The sequence below is a fragment of the Nyctereutes procyonoides genome, unplaced genomic scaffold (assembly GCF_905146905.1).
Source record: "Nyctereutes procyonoides isolate TBG_1078 unplaced genomic scaffold, NYPRO_anot_genome, whole genome shotgun sequence".
NCBI lineage: Eukaryota > Metazoa > Chordata > Mammalia > Carnivora > Canidae > Nyctereutes > Nyctereutes procyonoides.
Window position 1 is genome coordinate 1,555,117 of NW_026575036.1, and position 20,001 is coordinate 1,575,117.

The 20,001-nt window shown below is 35.0% G+C and overlaps 1 protein-coding gene across 4 annotated transcripts in view; it reads right to left on the reverse strand.

Annotated features, from left to right (window-relative positions):
- Positions 1 to 3,028: 3,028 nt before the first annotated feature.
- Positions 3,029 to 20,001, reverse strand: part of LMO3 (LIM domain only 3) — a 55,755-nt gene continuing 38,782 nt past the window's right edge. For all 4 annotated transcript variants that reach the window (XM_055318714.1, XM_055318713.1, XM_055318712.1 and 1 more), the window contains 2 exons: positions 15,688 to 15,813; positions 3,029 to 6,111 (listed from right to left, as the gene is read on the reverse strand). In XM_055318714.1, the coding sequence (XP_055174689.1) occupies positions 6,006 to 6,111; positions 15,688 to 15,813 (232 nt within the window). In that variant the 3' untranslated portion in view covers positions 3,029 to 6,005. The remainder of the gene's footprint in view (positions 6,112 to 15,687; positions 15,814 to 20,001) is intronic.

The following is a 20,001-nucleotide window of genomic DNA, read 5'->3' on the forward strand; positions in this document are numbered from 1 at the left end:
CAATCTGAGGTTGTAAATCATCGCATTTTGCTCTGGTCTATGTTAAGGATGACTGCTTTGCCCACCATTGCTTTAGCCTGGCTTGCCATCAGAATTCTGAGACTAGAGAGTTCCTAAACTATTTGACAGCTGACCTAAAGCCAGCATCCTGTATAGCTTGAGTATTTTAGACCAGGGAACACATAGCTTGACATATATTGCTATCCTGACTTTTGTTTCCATATCATCTTATGGAAGCAAATTAGAAAATATCAAAGACACATAACATATTGATTTATATTATCTTGACTTTGGAGATTCAAGCCTCATCTCCTCGTGGCATGTTTATCCTGATTTAGAAAATTGCAGCTTTCTATTCTAACTCTCAAGTCTATGTTGACTACCTCCTGTGCCAGATCCTCCTATACTAGGGATCCCCTATTCAAGCTATCCTAGTTTTGTGGCTCAGATATATCCCTTCATGGTGTAGTAAAAAGAAAGAGCTATCAAGCAGATGCATCTAGGAAGATATGATCACTCTCATTCCCAATTATCATTTTTAATGATGACATTAACTCTGAAATATTTGTGATTTTCAACCAAGCACAGATAACTTCCAACTCTTGGCTAGAAAACAATAAAAATGGTGGTGGTGGTGGTGATGATGATGCCGACAATGCTGTAAGAGATTATATAGTACAGTGGTTAAGTCCGAAAGCCAGAAAACCTGTGTTTAAATCTATTTACAAGCTAAGACCTTGGACAAGTTAAGCAACCTCTCTCTGCTTTTATTTAAAATCTGTAAAATAGGGGTAATAGTATCTATGTTACAGGGGGTGTTGTGGAAATTACTTGTGCATAGAAAACCGCCTGATACATGGTAAGTGTTCAGTGAACATCAGCTGTTATTAAAAGCTATTGAAGATGGGCCATATGATAAAGTTACATGTTACAAATGGACTGTTTTAGGTGATTTAAAGTCTTCTGCAGAAGTAGGGTTAGAAAAAGATTTGAATAATCTATTTTTCTGAATGTTTCTTGTTCTCATTTGTACTGTGTCCACTAAATTTGGTAAGTTAATGGCAACCACCTTGCCCATACAGCCAAAATATTCTGTAATCAGCTCTGCTATACCAATTTCATGAGTATTCAGCTTCTCAGCCCAGAATACAAGTTGTGTAAAAAGTGCAGTGAATTCCAATTCACTTTTGATTGCAATGATCTGAACCAAACACGAAACCTAGTTGATCCAAGATGATTTGGGCTTTACAATTTTGCGCATTACGTGGTCTGCACGCTCAAAACAGGAGTATCTTTGAATTTAACATATTCTTCTTTTCAGAAAACAGAATTCTTTTAATTAAAAACGTTTTTAAAAATTTCAGTATGTGTAATTGTTAACACCTGCTATGTGTTACCAACAGATGTTTCTTACTTACCTAAGGGAACTGTTATAATTATTCTATAAGCTTATTGGAATGGCTTTTACCAAGATAGTTGGGAAACTTTAGTTGGTGACTTTGTATATAATATTTGGCTTTTTTTTTTTTTTTTTTTTTTACTCTCTTACCCTACTGTTGTCAATTTCCACACAGCCTCCCAAGCCAGGCCCTCCAAAAGCAAAACTGTTCTTTTGGGGTACCAACACTTTTACAAAACTGGTCACACATATTTTAGTCTTTGTAAAAAGTTACTGAAATTAATTTATGTGTATTCTACAGTATTGTAAATTTTACTTCTGTTTTAGCAGCTAAAGCTTATAGCATGAAAGTCTTTTAAATGTAAAAGTGTATCTTTTAGATAGATAACATCCTTCTAACAGCTTGGCCTCAAAGGAAGCCAAAGTATAAATGAGAGTTGTCTTTATTTTTCTGACCATTTATAAGGTCTTCTAAGCACTACACTTTCTGAATTTTTCATTTATGATACTAATCACACAATTACCTACAGGCATGTGTTAAATATGACACTGGTTTCAGCCAAATAATGGGCCAATTGCAAACAATGAATAAAGAGAGGCAGCTCCATTTATAACCGCTGTTTCAACAGAGCTCTGTTGTAATCATAGTGATCTGAGGGTGACTCATTAATTAATTGATGTTCTTTTTTATTATGTGCTATTGAGTTAATGAGTAATTTGTGTGAGATAATTCTCTGAACACATTGATTACTTGAGATATTTTCTGGGACCTTCATACCAGTGACATGCTGAATAGGTAGACAATAGTATCGCTTCTGTGTGCTCATTATTTGTAGGTTGGAGATGAGTATAAACCAGCGCAGATACAATAAATTTTCTGGCATATGGAGGACCTAACTCAGCCCAATAGGGGGCTATCTGAATGCTCAGGGCAAGGCCTGTCACATAGTAGGTACTCAATTAATGTCAACTGAAATAATGCCCATATTAATATTTTGCTCTCTATTACCTTAACTCACATTAAAATCACACTTAAGAAATATCTATAATGGTGTTTTTAAGAAACAGTAGTAATCAAAAGGCTTTTGCTAAAATTGTATTCTACGCTAATGGCCTATTACAATGAACATGCAGATTGTTTTTGCAACTTGCTGAAGTGAACGCTAAACATGTTTGGCCTATATCATTTCTATGAAATTGTTTAAGTGTCTGGTGAGAGTAGCTTGCTTTAAGTGATAGTTAAAAGGAAACCACTTGTGCACGGTATGTTTTACCACAGATATAATTTTCAGCACCCTGTTTCATTTTAGGCGCAACATCTCTTCCCTGAAAATGTAGGATTTAGTTGAAGTTTTGTTTTAATTCATTATACAGAAAATAGGAAATTTGAAATTTTGTCTGATGACAGCAACACAGTTGCTTTCAGGAAGATCACTTGAAATTTGTGTAAATGTACAAGATTACACCCAGCGATTGCTACCTTCATTTTTGACAGTTTTATTTTCCCCACAAAAGTAAGTAACAATAAACTACCTAGCTCAGAGATCCTAAAAGTAACATTTGGAGAAAGTATTTGAGGTACTCTGTCTATGCTTGTTATGATTTATCTTTTCAAAGTAAATGTCCTTACACATTTTTATCCTTTTTTCAAGAGGACTCCATGTACACTTTCTAGATATCATCTTAGATTTTGCCAATTAAGCGCAATCAAAGAGTAAATACCCTTTTATTAAAAACATAAATCCAAATATAAAAAATGAATGAATGAAAGAATCCAGCAGATATTTATTAAGCAAGATGAAAGTGAAATTACAAACACTGGTCAGCTTTTAAACTCAGCCAGCACTCTAGAGGAGTGGAGGTGCCTGGTCCCTCATCGTAGGCAGCCTCTCTGAGATGCATGTTAGGAAGGGAGCTTTCACTGCTTGAGAAATCAGAGCTCCTTTAGAGGTGTCCTACTGGAGGCATCCGGCAACAAGCTAGGTGGCGTCAGGGCTACACAACACAAAGGGGAAAGTTGACAACAATTCGGGGACTTTGCGTAGTCAAGACAATTAGCTTAGTACTTCAGGTCAAAAATGCTACTATTTATGGGCAATTAGCTATAAAATAACCCATTTCTCTCTGGTTGCACAATTTCATGGAGATTAGAGATAATCTAAAGAGATTAAGGCCTTAATCTTCAATCCAGGTGAGTAATTTTGTTTGGAGTAAAAAGCATAAGAATTAATTCCCGAAGGATTTGGGAAAAGAAAAGGCAATAAAAACTTGTTTGGTTTTTGGGCAGCAATGCTAATTGAACAGCTTCCAGAAGCTAAGAGAAGTTTGTTCCCAATTTACAAGTATTTTAACATATTGATAAACATATGCAAACCATTTAAATCTAACAAAGATCATTTGAGAAAGATACTGGCAATTACAATTTCACATCCACGATAATTTCAGACACTTCCTAATGGGGACTCAAAGGGCTGCTTAAGAAAACCACTTTTCACTTATCCCCCCCACACACCCTATCCCCCCACCTTTTGTTTGGTTTTGGTTTTGTTTTTGGCTATGCAAGTCTTATCATGAAACAAATGTAAGACTCTAAGGCTAAAATAATAATTATTTTATGGGCCCCAAATAGCTATTTTTGAAATTCTTTTCTTCGGTATGTCTCAAATCTGGGGGACATGTGACTTGAACATTCTTAACCGTGAAGTATTTGTAAAAATACGTATCATTCACTTTTCACAGAACCATTTCGTAAAAATGAGAAGCAACATCCAGATTCACATGCATGTCCATAATAAAGCTTTGTTTTAAAACAACTCAAATCCACACCAGCATTATTTTGTTTAATATTTTGGCCCCAAACCAAGAATTCAGGTATCATATTTAATTTTCATCTGCAATGCATATATTGGCAGGACAAAATATGTATGCAAATAACACAGGGAAATATTGTTTCCTATACAAGTGATCCAAAAACAAAAAAAAAACAAAAAATAAAAAAGAAATCCCACAGCACTAAATTTGCTCTAGCAAAAATATGCTTCACTGTGCCTGTGTCGAATTAGATTTGTTGAAAAGTAGTTCTATTAGAGGGAGCAGAAGCAAAGAAGCAAAGTGTGAGCAACCCAGAAGAAGAAGGGATCATAGTCTTACTTTTATTTCCTTAATTGTAATTGAAATAACAGTCTCCATAATTTGTTTCTAGAAGACTTTCTTCTTTTTCATCTATCATGTTGGTAAGGGAATAATTTTTCACCCTTGAAAAAATGGAATGACAGATTTCAGCCTTAAGTGTGATATATTCTGAGATGGTAACTACTTAAAGAAGGCAGTAAGAGTAAGACACGTCAAACTTTTAAAGTCTTCACTTTTGAACATTAAAATAAGTGTCAGGTAAATACAGAAAAATATATAATTACCAGTTCTCAGCTCTTTGACAATCCCTTTGTTTCTTTTCTTCTAGAAGATTCTGTGAGAACTATGTTGCTCTGATCAAAAGTAAGCTCACTACTCAAATATCATCATAGCTTCAGTGTGCATTATCATAATTTCAGTAGATTTGCACTCAAATCCTTTCAGTGCCAGAAATTTATCAAGCCATAAAGTTATTAAACCCTTAGCTCTTAGGGAGAAATCTGGGCAAAATTTGTACAAGAAGTTTATCGTTTTAAAATTATCTCATAATTGTGGTAACATTTGTCTAAAGTAACCCTTTGGAAAAATTTTACATGATACCCAAAGGCACTAGTTTACATAAGGGGTAAATGGCTGGGAAAAAAAAAAAACAATAAAACAAAGCCATTGTGTAGGTAAAGAGCACACACACACACACACACAAAGGATATTAAAAGGATAACTGCTAAGCTTTAAAGTTATTCTAAAAATGGCACTTTTCACGTTGGTATAAAATGAAAGTGCTTTAAGATGAAATTTTTATGCATTTTTTAAAGCTGATCTTTAACCCCCTGAAAATCGGGGGTTATAATGAGAACACTGATAGACTCTAAATCATAGTGGCAATAATAGTGGATGTTGCTAAAATGCTTTGTGTGTGTCTTCATTTTTTTTTTTTTTAGTATTTTAATGTTGATAGACTTGCTTTATCTATATGTGTATCATTAGTGAGATTTGCTCTTCAATTCTTTACTAGAAAGTTACAGCTCATTTAAAATAGCTGGTAGATACAGAAAGCATAAATATACAGTAAGTTTAAACACTGATTGTACTAAATGCAACAATACAAAGAAGCAAACAGAACACAAATGGTAACACAATAAAACTGTATTACATTTGTGCTTCAAATATTACAATACATTATATACAATAGTCGAAAATAAACATCTCATGCCAAGTGACACAAAAACGAATAGCAAGCAAAAAAATCCAGCAATATGTACATTACTTTTTTTTTTAATAATAAACATTCAACTCTGAACTGGGGCAATTTCACTACATACAGATGCAGTCCGCCTTTTATTCCATATAACCATCCTGCTTTCCTATATCTACGCTATTCAGTCGGTTCCTGTGTCAATTCTTATATACATGTGGAGCAAAAAAGATAAAAGAATGTAGTGCTTTGTATTCTTAATGGGGTGATGTTGATAAATCAGCGGACCTGGGGTGCATAACCTTCTTTCATTAAACCTTCTTCGTAGTCCGTCTGGCAGAGGATCATGTTATTCTTTAGGAAAAATTTGTCTCCAACACAAAATCTGAAATATTTTAAAAAATAAAATGTGTTAAGATCATTTCACTCCAATCTACAGATTTGAAGATTTCTTTTCCTCAAAATAATGTCACATGGTACTTCCCTGAGTTTGAAAGCTTAGTTTAGAAAGTTACCTTTATTGTTGAAATTAAACCATATAGGTCATTAAATGAAACATTGCACACAAAATTTGAAATCCTACATTTATATATAAACAGCACAGGAAAATCAAGAAGAACACCTCGAGCAGCAGAGGTGATGTTTATCACAACTTTGGAAAGAAAAAAAGAATAATTGATCTATATTTACAGTCATTAAAATAAAAGAAAGAATGTTAATATTTCATTGCAGTGATTCCAGAAGGTTTCCCATTGGCCATTTATTCACTTTATTAAAAAAAAAGTAAAAGGCATTAAAATGTATCAAACAATTAGAAAGTGGCCCATTTTAAAGCTTCTCATTTAAAGCTTCCTTTTACTCTCTGTTATTAAAATGTGATTAAATTCTAGTAATCTGGAAGTGATTGTTCTGAAGAAAAAGTTGTTTTAGCATCAGACTCTGATGCTTGGCCATATTCCTTTGTTTGTGGCAAGTTCACCAACTATGAAATATTAAATGTCATTTTTTAGCGCACTTCCAATTAAACCAAAGGGAATAACCTGAATGAACTTCTTAATATTGATGTGATAAATAAACTAGTTTCCAGTAGCTAATTATGTATTTTATTCTATAAAGCATTGTTTAATGTGCAAGATTGTAATGTTTTTAATAAGTGCTCTTTTTGTATAATTTCCCAGCGGTGACACTTTGGACACAATTAAGGTCAGAAATAAATGCTCGTGCTGTTTCCAGTACATTTAACAATAAAGTAACTCTGGGGAGATCTGTATATATTTTTAATTGTAACAATTTAACCTTCAAACAGCAGTGTCTAGTAGAGTTGACCCAGTAAAACTACTTGTAATTATACAAGTTGACCTCACTGAACTTTGATAGTGGTCTCTCTTTATCAGATAGTCAATTTCGAATGATGTTCAAGCAGAAATCTTAGTGGATAGATTAAATTGTGTAGTGAAAGCAACCCTTTAATGTTTTGTGAAGTTGAAGGTTTAAATGAGGAGCAGTTGGACTGATTTACATTTGCAAAGATTGGAATGCTAGACAAACAGTGAACCTATTTATTTTCCAACTGGGTAGCTTTGGAAATTTATCCTTATTCTAGCTAAGTAGATAGAGGGGAAAATAGTGTAATAAAAAAAGTAGATTGAAAAGAATTAGCTTTCCTCTTAAAGGAAGATTGGTCTGTTTATTTGTGGAATTTACTTTTTTTTTCCCCAGGATTACTGCCTGCTGATGATGTTGGATTGAAAGTACAAAGTAAGCGTTGATCTTGAAGTCCTGGAGTTTGTGGTCAGGGCTATTGGATAGAATGAACATTCAAGTTTGAACCTTAAGTATATCTTCTTTTTATTAGTTGCTAACTATAAACTTTAACTATTGTGCTTAAAAAGCGGTGTGTGAGTAAACCAGTTTTTGTAGATTATCCTGATCATTAAGATATGATGAAAAAAGGTAATATTTCTTCTGTTGGACAGACTAAGTAGCCAAATTAGATATATATATTTTATGTGAAATTCCATAAAATAGCATGTAGTATATATCTCATTACTCTTCAAAACTTTCCATTTCTATTACTGTTGAAATTAATTTGAACCATAAAGCTAATGATAAAATAGCACATAAAAATAAATAAATTCAACAAATACTCTTGTGTTCTAGCTAATATTACTAATTTTTTTTCTTTCTAAAAATCAACTGAATTGGAAATACTCATTCAACTCCATATTGTCTAAAATTTTGCTTTAATTTTCCAACAAGTCCCAAAATTCTATTCACAATAAAAAAAGAAACCCTCTTTTTTTTTTTTTTTAAAGTATGCTCTATTTAGGGTTGAACTCACTACCCAGAGATAGTCACATGTTCTACAAACTGAGCCAGCCAAGTACCCCAAATAAAACATTTTTTTTTTTGTCATGTGAAGTTACATCATTCTTACCTTCAGAAGTCTTGGAGTTTAGATAATTTTTGTTTGCAGATTAATATATTCAGGGTAATTATCATAAGAAAAGTATTGAACCAAGAGCCTGGGGACCAAATCTTGTGCCCTGATGCTACCCAATGCAAGTTATAGGGTACATTTCATACTTTCTCTGAGTCAACTCTGTGTGGGTAAGATAAAACAGCTACATCACTGGATTGTAGGGATGTTAAAATAAGAAGTATATGAGAGGCTGAGAGGTATATTGCAGTGAATAGAGTTCAAATCCCAACCTTCCACTTAAGATACTGAAGATGAAACTTCATTTTTTTCTTATCTTTAATGTAAGTGACTTTTCTAAGTGTGTGGTAAAAAGTAGAAATGAAGTATGTGAAGTCTTACCTCAATGTTTGGAGTATGGATAAATAAAATAGCCACCTTTTGCACAGTACTTACCATGTGCTAATGCTAAGCATGTATATGCATGATCACTTTTATTCCTTATGTTCAGCTGAGAAAGTAAATATTATTATTGCCTTTTTCAGATGAAAAACCTAAGGCTTCCTCCCAGAATTAAAAAAAAAAAAATCTGCCAAGGCTCCATAGCTAGAATGTGTATGATAGAGGAAGGAAAGGGACTCTGGTCTCTTTGGCCTCAAGACCCATGCTTTATGTGAAGGCAGTAAAGCATAAGGCTATGAAGTTAATACAGGTTTTTTTTGTATTGCTAAGATTCCTTTGCATAACTTTAAAAAATGTCTGCCTATCATTCAATGAGAGGTTGGTAATTCATCAATGAGAAGTTTGGATTCAGCTAAAATATTCCTACCTAAAATATTTTGTTGCTAATGTTGTCAACTGGACAAAGTACATTTTATGTGCATTTCAATTCATATCGAAAGGTCAAGACAAAACAGACCATGAGTGAGAAATGTCACACTTACACATATACCTTAAAACAGTTTTGAAAACTATGGTTAAAGCAGATTATAACTGCTTTGTGATTAGGATTGATAGACTCTTTTTTAAAAAAGATTTATTTATTTATTTGAAAGAGAGAGAGAGAAAGAGAGTGCAGGGGGAGAGGCAAAGGGAGAGGGAGAGAGAAACCCAAGCAGACTCTGAGCTAAGCACAGAGCCCATTGTAGGGCTCAATCTCATGACCTTGAGATCAGGACCTGAGCCAAAACCAAGAATTGGTCCCTTAACCAACTGGGCCAGGAGCCCTTGGATTGATATACTCCTTTAAAAGGTTCTGTATATAAACACGAGAAATAGCAATGCAGATGTTAGATGCTTAACAAGATAATCTATAACTGACTTTGTGAGAAAGGCTAATTTTCAGTGTTATGAGCTTCTCAGGAGATTTAACATTGGCAGAAAAAAATACTATAGAAGCACTGATGGGGCAGCCCGGGTGGCTCAGCAGTTTAGCGCCTGCCTTTGGCCTGGGGCATGATCCTGGATCAGGCTCCCTGCATGGAGCCTGCTCCTCCCTCTGCCTGTGTCTCTGCCCACCCCCCCCCTCCTGCCGTATTTCATGAATGGATGAATAAAATCTAAAAAAAAAAAAAAAAAAAAAAAAAAAGCAGTGATGGCCAGAGGATACTGTAAATATGTTAATAGTACAGGCTAAAATTCCTGAAAATAATCTTCCTTGGAATCTAATTCTAATTGCTTGTGGTGTAGTTAGTTCAATTAATTTTGCCTCCATTAAAAAAAAGTATATAAAGTAATAAAAAGATGCCCAATCGGATTACTGTCATTTAATCTTGATGTTTTGGAGTTAATAATAGATATAATTTCCAGATATTTTGGAGTGATTCTAATTGGACTCATACAGTCTTAGAAACTTGAGAAGTATAGAAAATAAGTAAAATTAATGAATCATCTTTATAAAATATGGGGCTTAGAGTGGTTTTTTTTGTTTTGTTTTGTTTTTTCTTAGAGTGGTTTTAAGCAGGTTATCCAAAGCCTCTGCAAAGAAGCCTCCATTTGTAACCTCCTGTTCACATCCTTTCTAAGAATGAAAATGTTAACTTAGTCATCTTATATCCCTGAGGTCAGTGGCTATCAATTATAATTAGTTCCACAATATTCTAAAAAATGGAGGGTGGGGGGGGTGGGGTCGAGGAGATCGAGTCCATATTCCAAATGTCTCTATTTTCTATTTAGCATCCTCAGTTACTAGAGATGAAGATTTTGATACTGTACTTTGTTTTCAGTAAGAGGTACTGATTATATACCTAACATCCCACCCCTATAAACTGTGAGCACATTTACTCGCTTCTCCCAAAGACAGTCCAGCTTTCATTACATACTTCATTCCTAATCACTTATTCTGCACCAACTTACACTACCCACATCCCAAACCCTGCTGTAAATTATTCAAAGTCTACCTTGCTTAACTTCACCATATCTATTTCCATTTATATCTGCCCAGTCAGGAAATAAAATACCCCTCTTGAAAGAGTCCAGGGCCCTCCTATCAGCTCTTAGTCCAGAGACTAAACCCAGACTGTCTGGGTTCTCATTTCTGAGTCTACCATTTTCTGCCTGTGTTCTCTGGGGCAAGTTACTTAAATTTTCTGTACTTCAGTGACTTCATCTGTAAAATGAAGCTAATAATAGTACCTCATTATATTGAGTACTAAGTGAGCAGATGTAAAACAGAACAGGGTCTGGTGTACGATCAGCACTATATAAGAATTCTGTTGTCATTATTATTTGTTAATGAAAGTTCTTTCACCTTTGTTTAAGCCATTCCTTAACCAGAACTGTTTCTCCCCTTTTTTCCATCTGTTTAAATTATAAAAATTCTTTTTTAAAAGGTTTTTAATTTATTTATTCATGAGAGACACAGAGAGAGAGGCAGAGGCATAGGCAGAGAGAGAAGCAGGCTCTCTATGGGGACCCCGATGTGGGACTCGATCTCAGGACCCTGGGATCAACTACCTGAGCCGAAGCTAGACACTACCACTGAGCCACTCAGGTGCCCCTAAATTTTAAAAATTCTTTAGTTTCCATTCTTTCCATCAATATTCCCTGACCATGCCAACTCATTCTGATCTTTCCCAAAGCACTTATTTATCGGTGTATCATTTACTTTGGTATTTCAGATGTTCTCATGAATAGGTAACAAGTCTCCCAATCTGGACTGCAGTGCTGAGGTAAGTGCCTATGAGTTATGTTTCTTTTGAACCTTTTGAAATACCACCATAGATTGTACCACCACTTGAGCTGGGTGGTCAGTAAATATTGGTTAAGGCAGATTTATTCCAGTACCAACTAGCTTTAAGTAACAATGGTATTTTAGATAATTTGAATTTGTGTTCATTTTGACTTTAATTCATTGACTTCCTACCTTTCCAATTTTACCTCCTCCTGATCCTCATGCCATTCCCTCCCTTTCCATATCCCTTCCAAACTCTAATCTCTGAGCACTCTGAGCTACTGTTCACTTCCTGCACACATTAAATGCTTTCACACTTCCATGCCTTGCATGATGCTCCATCTGTCTGGAGAACCCTTTTCTCACTGCTCCTTGGCTTCCTCATCTTCCCTAACCCCCACCAGACATAATGCCTACATTCCAAACAGTCCTGGGAAGTTCTCTTTTAAAACCTGGCACATCAGCCCTTTGATGCTTCTCTAAGACTTCAACATGGACAGACCTCTCTTCCCTCTGTATAGATCTGTTTATCATTGATGATACTCTTCTGTTAGTCTTTGATATTTCATCTATCCCATAGCTCTGAGTATCTCTAAGAGAGAAATTAGTTTTTATTCATCTTTCTTTCCAGAGCCTAGCCCAGTGCTTTTATTCTTTAAGATTATACGGTCCTACGTATTTGAGGCAATTTCCTTACAAACGAACATGGCTCTTTCCTTTTCTTATACAACCATCATTTAGTTTTACAGAATTTTCTAAGGAGGAGGGGCTTAGTCACCTTTAAGATATTAACCTATTACCCAGAATTTTCCAGTTCTGAGTGAGATTCAAGTGATCATCCAAGATTCTCAAAATAGCATTCCTCTGCTTCTCTTAATATAGAAAAACTTTAGATTTTTAATTCAGGGTTCATATCTTTAGCCATACCCATCTAAAAAAAAAAAAAAGAGCAAAGAGGGTAAGGACAAGAAACAACCAATCCTGAAAAATTATTTTTACTACCATTTTTGAAACATTCAGAAATGCTTTAGATCTTAATGATGTTTTGATTTACAAGTGAAGATGAAATGACTGCTAAATAAAATTCATAAGCATTTATAATGCCACAATTTCAGATGTCAATAAAGTTTGCTTAAGGGAAAGTGCCTATAAATTACCTATTTGCTTTGTGTTTTACTTGAAAATGTGCAATGCTATCATAATGATTTGGCTACTGGAAGTATAGTCATGTGGCATACGGCTTTATTGGAGAGGATTTCCCCAGCAAATGTCAAAGTAAAAAGAAAATCTCCTGTGTTGAAAACCTTCTGTATTCAGAGTAACAAAATTTGTCTGCTCTGCTTGACTGATGGAGATTAGCTGACTTCTTGCATTAAAGAAGTTTGTCTTGTAGGGGCTGAAGTGACAAGACAATAACTAAGTGCTAATTGTGCATAACCAGCACTAAAGATATGCAGTGCCATTATGGCATGTAATAAATGAAGCGAACACGGAAATATATTAGGTACTTTAATAATGATACTAGAATAGTATTTTGCAGCAATAAGAATGTGAACAGTTTTAGAGTCAGAATTTAGGAGTGTTTGTCTTACTTGACTGAGTTCTACGGAGAAGATAGACTTAATTGTGAATGCAACTTTTTATTTCAATGGTGAAATAAAATTGATATATGATTTGTAAATAGCATTAACAACCTACAATTACTTTGCATCATAATAGAATTTAGGCTGGGCTTAGCACTTGAGTGATGTTTTAATTTTCTGTGTAGAACATGGATAAAATAGGGGAGCCTGCCCTAATGGAAAAATGGACAAAGGGCATAAACAGCAGTTCCCTAAAAGAAGAAATATCAAAGGGCCACTAGAAATCAAATAAATACTAATTAAAAATTATAATGGGATACCATCTTTCATCCCTCAGGGTGACAGGGATTTCTTTTTAAGTAATCATCCCAATGTTAGAGTGAATGTAAGAATACATAGCTTTTACATTTCTGGTGTGAGAATAATTGGTATAACTGTTCTGGAGAGCATTTTAACAACATATAACATAAGCCTTTAAACAGTTATATGTTTTGTCTGATTAATTGTGATCCTGTGAATTTATCCCGACACAGGCTTGAATACTCTTTGTTTATAAAGTCCATATTATGTTGACAATATTGATAATAGGAAAATGTGAAGAAATAGCCTACACATCTGATGATAGAGGACCGATTTAAAATATGAAGCTCCATTCATAAAACAGAACATGAGAAAGCTTAAAATATCTTAAAAGAATTTGTAAGAGCAAGTGAAAAAGCATACTACATTAAATGAAAAAGTTCAAATATCAAACATTAGGCTTCTTTCCTGTTTTTTTTCCTTTAAACAGCTCAAATGTATTATAAAATATATGCTATAATGTCATTTGTCATATGTGCATAAGAAAACATATGGCAAGCTATACACCAAAATATTAAAATACCTTCTTTTAGAATACTGAGATATGGGACAATATGATTCTTTGCCTTTTTCTATTTTCTAAAATTTCCACCATGAATATGTACTCTTTTATAAGTAGAAAAGCAGTAAATTTTGTTCTTGCATAAAGATAACTGAATTGTTAGTAGATCAATATGACAAGTAGACAGAAGTATTCTAGATTTACTACTTATATCTCTTTAAAATATATATACATACATGTACACATGCATATAAATGTCTATATGAATGTGTGGATACTTATGTCCATGTATCTATACCCTTACACATATATTTGCCAATTTGTTTTTTGCTAAAAGTCACCATAGACTGAGTTAACCTGCTTTGATTACAAAAGTTTGTTGGGAAGACTCAAGGTGTTGTATCATGACTTCCTAAATTATTTCCTGGATGAATTAGATATTGTAAGGTATACTGGGCACTATCTGAACATCTACATCTAGCAGGAAATATTATTGAGGTATATCTTTTTTTTGAGATATATATCTTGTGTAAAAACCAAGTTAATGGAATAATATTTGGTAAGAGTAAATTGAGTAAATTACAATAAGTATCAAAACAAAAGCACTTCTTTTTTAGAGGCAATTGTGTTTCTGGTATTTAATAAAAGGATTTTATTTAATTTTCAAAATCTGTAAGATAGGTATTAGTGTCTCCACTGTCAGGGGGTGGAAACCAATCTCAGAGATTAAGTAACAGATTCAAGATGTCATAGCTAATATACGATGGCATTGGAATTTGAATCCAGTTCTCCCTGTAAACATCATGTTCTTTCTACTACTTTATACAGGATTTCATAAGAAGATGCTGCACTGAGTAGGAAAGCAGGGCAAATTATAGTAACTGAGAACTTGGCGAAACTAATATATCTTGATTATATACTATGTCCAGCTATTGTCACACTCACACTGAATATATTTTCATTAACATCCCCCAGGTGTACTAGGTTTTTAAATATATTTTAATACGCACAGTTTCATATTCTTATATCCTCTGTATTTATCATATAAAACAGGTATCAGGGGTACAACATTCCCACTGGAAATAAAACTTATAGCTTTCAAGAAGAAAAAATGGAATAAAGTGATAATGCTTTGAGATGAAAGAGTTCTCTGAGATTGACTAATCCAGCTCCCCTTTGCTGTAAATGAGAAAACTGAGGTTGGGAGAGCTAAAATGGTTGATGGATGGTTATATATCTTGCGAGGGGCCAAGTCCAGAGTAGAATTTAGGTTTCTAGATTCCTTGTGCAATACTCTTCCCATTTGCCTATGCTGCCTGTCCAATGCTGATAAGTGTTTAATTCTCTGCTATATCTGGCCTCATTCCCAAAGAGACCTAAAGCAACTTTAAAAGTACATATAAAACAAGGTTAAAATTCAAGATAAGAAATCAAGAGAGAGGACAGCAATAAATAGGAAAAATAAGATGAAGATAGACATGTCCTACAAGTTCCTGTATATTTGCCTCAGTGCAAATGTGTTTGTTCATAGTACGAAAGAAGTGAAGATTATGAAGCCTACTTTTAAAAAGGCAGAAGACTTTAAAGATCTTTTTAAAGTTTTAAAGTAAATTTTAGAGATTTTTTTAGACATAATTTTTAAAGAAGAAAAACAATAAAGAACAAATAATAAGAAAACTAAAGTTGGTAGCAGTGTCTTCATTTCTTTTCCCATCCTGCTTTAGCATGTTCTTCCCACAGGTAGAAGAAGCATAGTTTTAAGACATTTCCCCCAGCGGTTTTGTCTCTGGCACCAGATGAATGTTTGCAGAAAACAAAAATGCTGAGATTAATTGCTTTAAGTAAAATATATAATTCCCACTTATTAAATAAACTGGCAAAAAGAGGTTTGCTATTTTTTAGACACCAGAATGAAATCCACTTACCTTTGATTACAAAGTTGACATGCAAAGCAGTCCAGGTGGTAAACATTGTCCTTGGCGCGCATCACCATCTCAAAGGCAGGGATGAGCTTACTACAGGCGGCACAGTTTCCCGTTACACCGAAAAGCCTGGAACAATAAACATTTTTTTTTTCAAACTCTTACAAGGAGATCTGAGATGATGTCTAGAGAAGGTGCCAGTACACCTTGCAAAGCTATCAATACACAATGCCTTATGGTGTACACAAGCAAGTTTTATCCAAGGCAGACACATAAGTATTCTTCTCTGTTACATACTCAGCTGACCTTTCTTGATGAAAATCACATCTCGTTTGAGAAGAAAAGGAAAAGACAAATACATTAGGAAGCTTACATAACCGCATGCAAACAAGTCCTTGGGAGTGAATTCACAGCAAAAATCTTCTACTGGATAGAATATGCAGTAAATAGAAATTTTTGTAACGTAACTTTGATCTTAATGTTACATATTAAACACTTCAGTTGCAAAAGAAACCCATTTGAATGACTATTTTCTGACATCTAGCTACTAGGTTTGCCATTATTATGAAAAGAACATTTATGAACCAGCCATTTAAATAGTCAAAAAACATTAGAGGTGCAGGCACCTTATGGCCCTATACCATAGTTATAGCTATGATTATGTTATTCAACTAGCACATTAAACTAAATGAGGCTGTAAACTACATATAGCTCGACCAGGAGTTGAAACATAATATATCGAGAGAACCACTGGAACTGTCCTGGAAAAACGTATTTCAAAAAATCCTATTTGCTACAGATTCCTGAAAATAGTTGTTGTAATGACCTAAAAACTAGTATAAAATAAAGTGTCTCTACAGTTGCACAATGGGAAGGAATAAAATATTTTATCCATCTGCACTGGCAATATTTAAACCAAGTTTCTTTAAAGTTGTTAATGGTAGTGAAGAGTTATTATAAATAATATTCTGTGCATAGCAGTTAATGCACTTTTTAACTAGGAAGCAAACTAGATGAAAAACACCACATCTGCCAGTTTTCTTTTTTCTCCAGCATCAGGCTGACAGGAGAAAAATATAATGGCTCTCATGGGAAAGACCAAATTAAAAGCAGTTCTAAACTAATGAATTCAAAGGTGCTATGGAGAAAACTCATTTTATTTATAAAAATGTACTTTAAAAAACTCAGTCTTTCATTTTATTGAATTTAAGGATTACGCACAAATATGCTAAAGTTTCTCTTCTCCTACTTTCTAAATACTCCAAAGACAGGCCTTTGCTTCAGGCGTGCGTATTCATCTTCAAGTTTAGAACCATTTCTTCTTACCAGGCTAATGATAATTGTTGGAAAGAGTTGTGAGAATGGTTTTCAGAGTCTGGCAAAACGTGTAATAAACGTTCACGCTCATGTTTTTTTAGATTGTCTCTCGAAGAACACAAGCGCCTTGAGGGCAGAAAGCGTAAGTGCCAGTATAATGCGTGCCCTTGACAAAAGGGGAAGGAAGGGTTCCACTTAAGAAAACCAAATTTGCAATTGTTAGCTGCAGGTTTCCTGAAAGAATTTTTAAGACATTTTCACGTGCATCCGTAAAGGAGCATAACTCTAATGACAGGCGTGTTCTCCGTTTACAATCCGTATCTTAGGAAATAATTTTTCTCTAAAAAGAACTTCATTGAAAATGCAACATCTCACATCTCCTACTGGCATCGTTACAAATGAAACCCCCCCCCCCCCCAAGCTGAAGCTTTCATCCTGTTCTTTTGTAAGCAGAATGTTTTCGGCCGTTCTAACACTTGACGTTGACTTTTCAGGGCGCTTTGCACGATCCGTTCAGGAGTCACGTCACTCACACGTGCCATTTGTCCCACCTGCTCTTTCATTGTATCTTGGAGAAATAAGGAAATCTTAAGAAGTTCTTTATTCCGTGCATACGGGTGCACTTGTGGATACAAAATGTGGCTGGTGGGAGAGAAAGCGGTTTTTAGGAACTATGCGGTTTGCTTACACCTCATAAACATGCCCACACAATGCCATTTTGAAATTCTGGACATAGTTTCCCCCAATTTCAATTGCTCTCGCTAGCTGAGCATTTATCAGCTACCTGATTAGAATTTGTTTCCACACAAACCATTGATCATCAGCCTATTACTAGGCAAATGACAGTTAATTACCCACTACATTAACCACTGGGACCTGAGACCTGCTTCTGCTGCCATCAGTCAACATGATAAATGTGGCAAGTTCAGTAATGCATGGCCAGCCCTGAGCTGCCTGCTATACTGCGAACAACCCTCAATCTCACTTCCAGGCCCAGGAAAATCTATGGCAATCTGCATAATTACAAGCTCTAGGTTAATAACAGACAAATGATTTGTTGCATCTAAACAAAGTCCTTGGAATGGTCCTGGTCTCTGGTGGCTGGCTGGCCGGCGAGCCGCCTCTAGCGTACGTTCCACTGCGATGTGCACAAAACAGTTCTCTGACGTTACAGCCTTCCAATTTGTTGCCCTCCAATTTATGGATTCTGCATATGTGATTTTTAATCATTAAAGGACTCTTGAAGCAATATTATCTTAATTATTCTCTGCTGTAACCAGGGAATTAGGCTTCAGATAAAATTTTCTTCTTCCACGCACTTTCCCTGCCTCGCTGGAGGCTCCATCAGTTTCCATCTACACCTGGACTCTGAAATCCTAATGATGAATTATTGCCCCTTTTCCTAAGAGGGCGAACCTTACAAGGGAACATTTTACTGAACTGTCAGCTCACAGACTGAGTGCGGAGATGCGGAAATCTGATCTAATTTACTGCAAAACGATGCATTTGTTAGACTTTTTCCTCAGTTTTGTCCAAGGATCAAGAGATCATTCTATAGCCACATTCAGGTTCTTTTTCGCAGTTGGGCGAACCCAAGATTCTCCGAGGAAGGAAACAAAGTCCTATGTTACAAAATCGGGTTTCCAAAGCATATAATGCTATCCTTTGGTCTTCAAACATGACATTTGGATTCTCAGGCAAAAATGATTTTCATATATAACAATTAAGCTTAAGGCATGCATAGTTCTCATTTGTAAGATTTTTTTTTCAGATGTGTCTAGGATACATTCAAGAAGAGTCTCTTAATTATCTAATTCATTTAGACTATTCATAATCCTGGAGATCCTTGTAACCCCTTCCTTACCATTCCTCACTCCCAGGGAGGCTAATACTGATTCCCTTTTCCGTTTAAGCTGGAGATCTCTGTAATCTCTTGTTTACGGTGCTTACAAGATCTCATCCTAACATAAGGGGAGGGCCTACGTGTACTTGGCAAATAGAACACTGAGACAGACAAAGCTTTATTTTAAAAAGGAGTCATTTTGAAATCCTGACCTAAATTCATCATAGAGTATCAGCTCATAAATTTATGGTAAGGAAAACATAATTGATCCATTTTGCTCAGCTTAAAACATCTTATAGATTATTAAAGCATGGCAGGGGTTAATTTGCCAATTTATGGGCTAGATTTTTCCCTACCATTTATGCTCACAATAGGCTTTAAGCAATATGACCTCTGTCTTGTTTCTGACACACTATCCAAAGTGGACTCACGGTATAAAAGGTGACAACTACCATCTATGCAATATCAATGCGTATAACTATTTGCAGGGATCCCAAAGGACATTCCTGTCCGTTTTCCATTCTGCTTTCACTTTCACTACCTGGTACTGACAATCTAAACATAGACAAGAAGGTAAAAACCAAACAGACAACTTTCTTATAAGTAAGAACTCAAGACAATCTGTATGCTGCATAACACTTCCCACATGGTAGTGAGCATGCAGAGAAATATTTAATACTTTTTGTGTATGGGTGGCAAAGCACTCAGAAAATTTTGCATTTTTACCAAATGTCCAGCAGCTTTTGCAACCTAGTCATAAATCAGGTGGATTCTGTATGGGTTAGTATATATCCATTACTAAAGTTCCTGGAGGTGGGGGTAGAGAAAAACTCAAGACATATAATCATTTAACATAGCAATAATGAATATGGTTTACTACAGGCATCCGGGGGAAAATGAGTGTTCATTGTATTAGTGTCTTTTATTTCACGGCACCAGATGTTTCTATAGATTTTTTACCAGGTCAGTGGCTCAAGTCACTAAATCAAATTCCCCCAAGCCATGGAAAGCATAGTATTTGACTCAAATTAATTTATTATTTTGGGGAAAATGCATACATAAATATCACTGCAATAAACCTTAACTCTGAACAAAGATCAAGTGTTCTCTTCTGGTATTCAGGCAATCCTCATTGAGCAACTTGAATATACATGAAG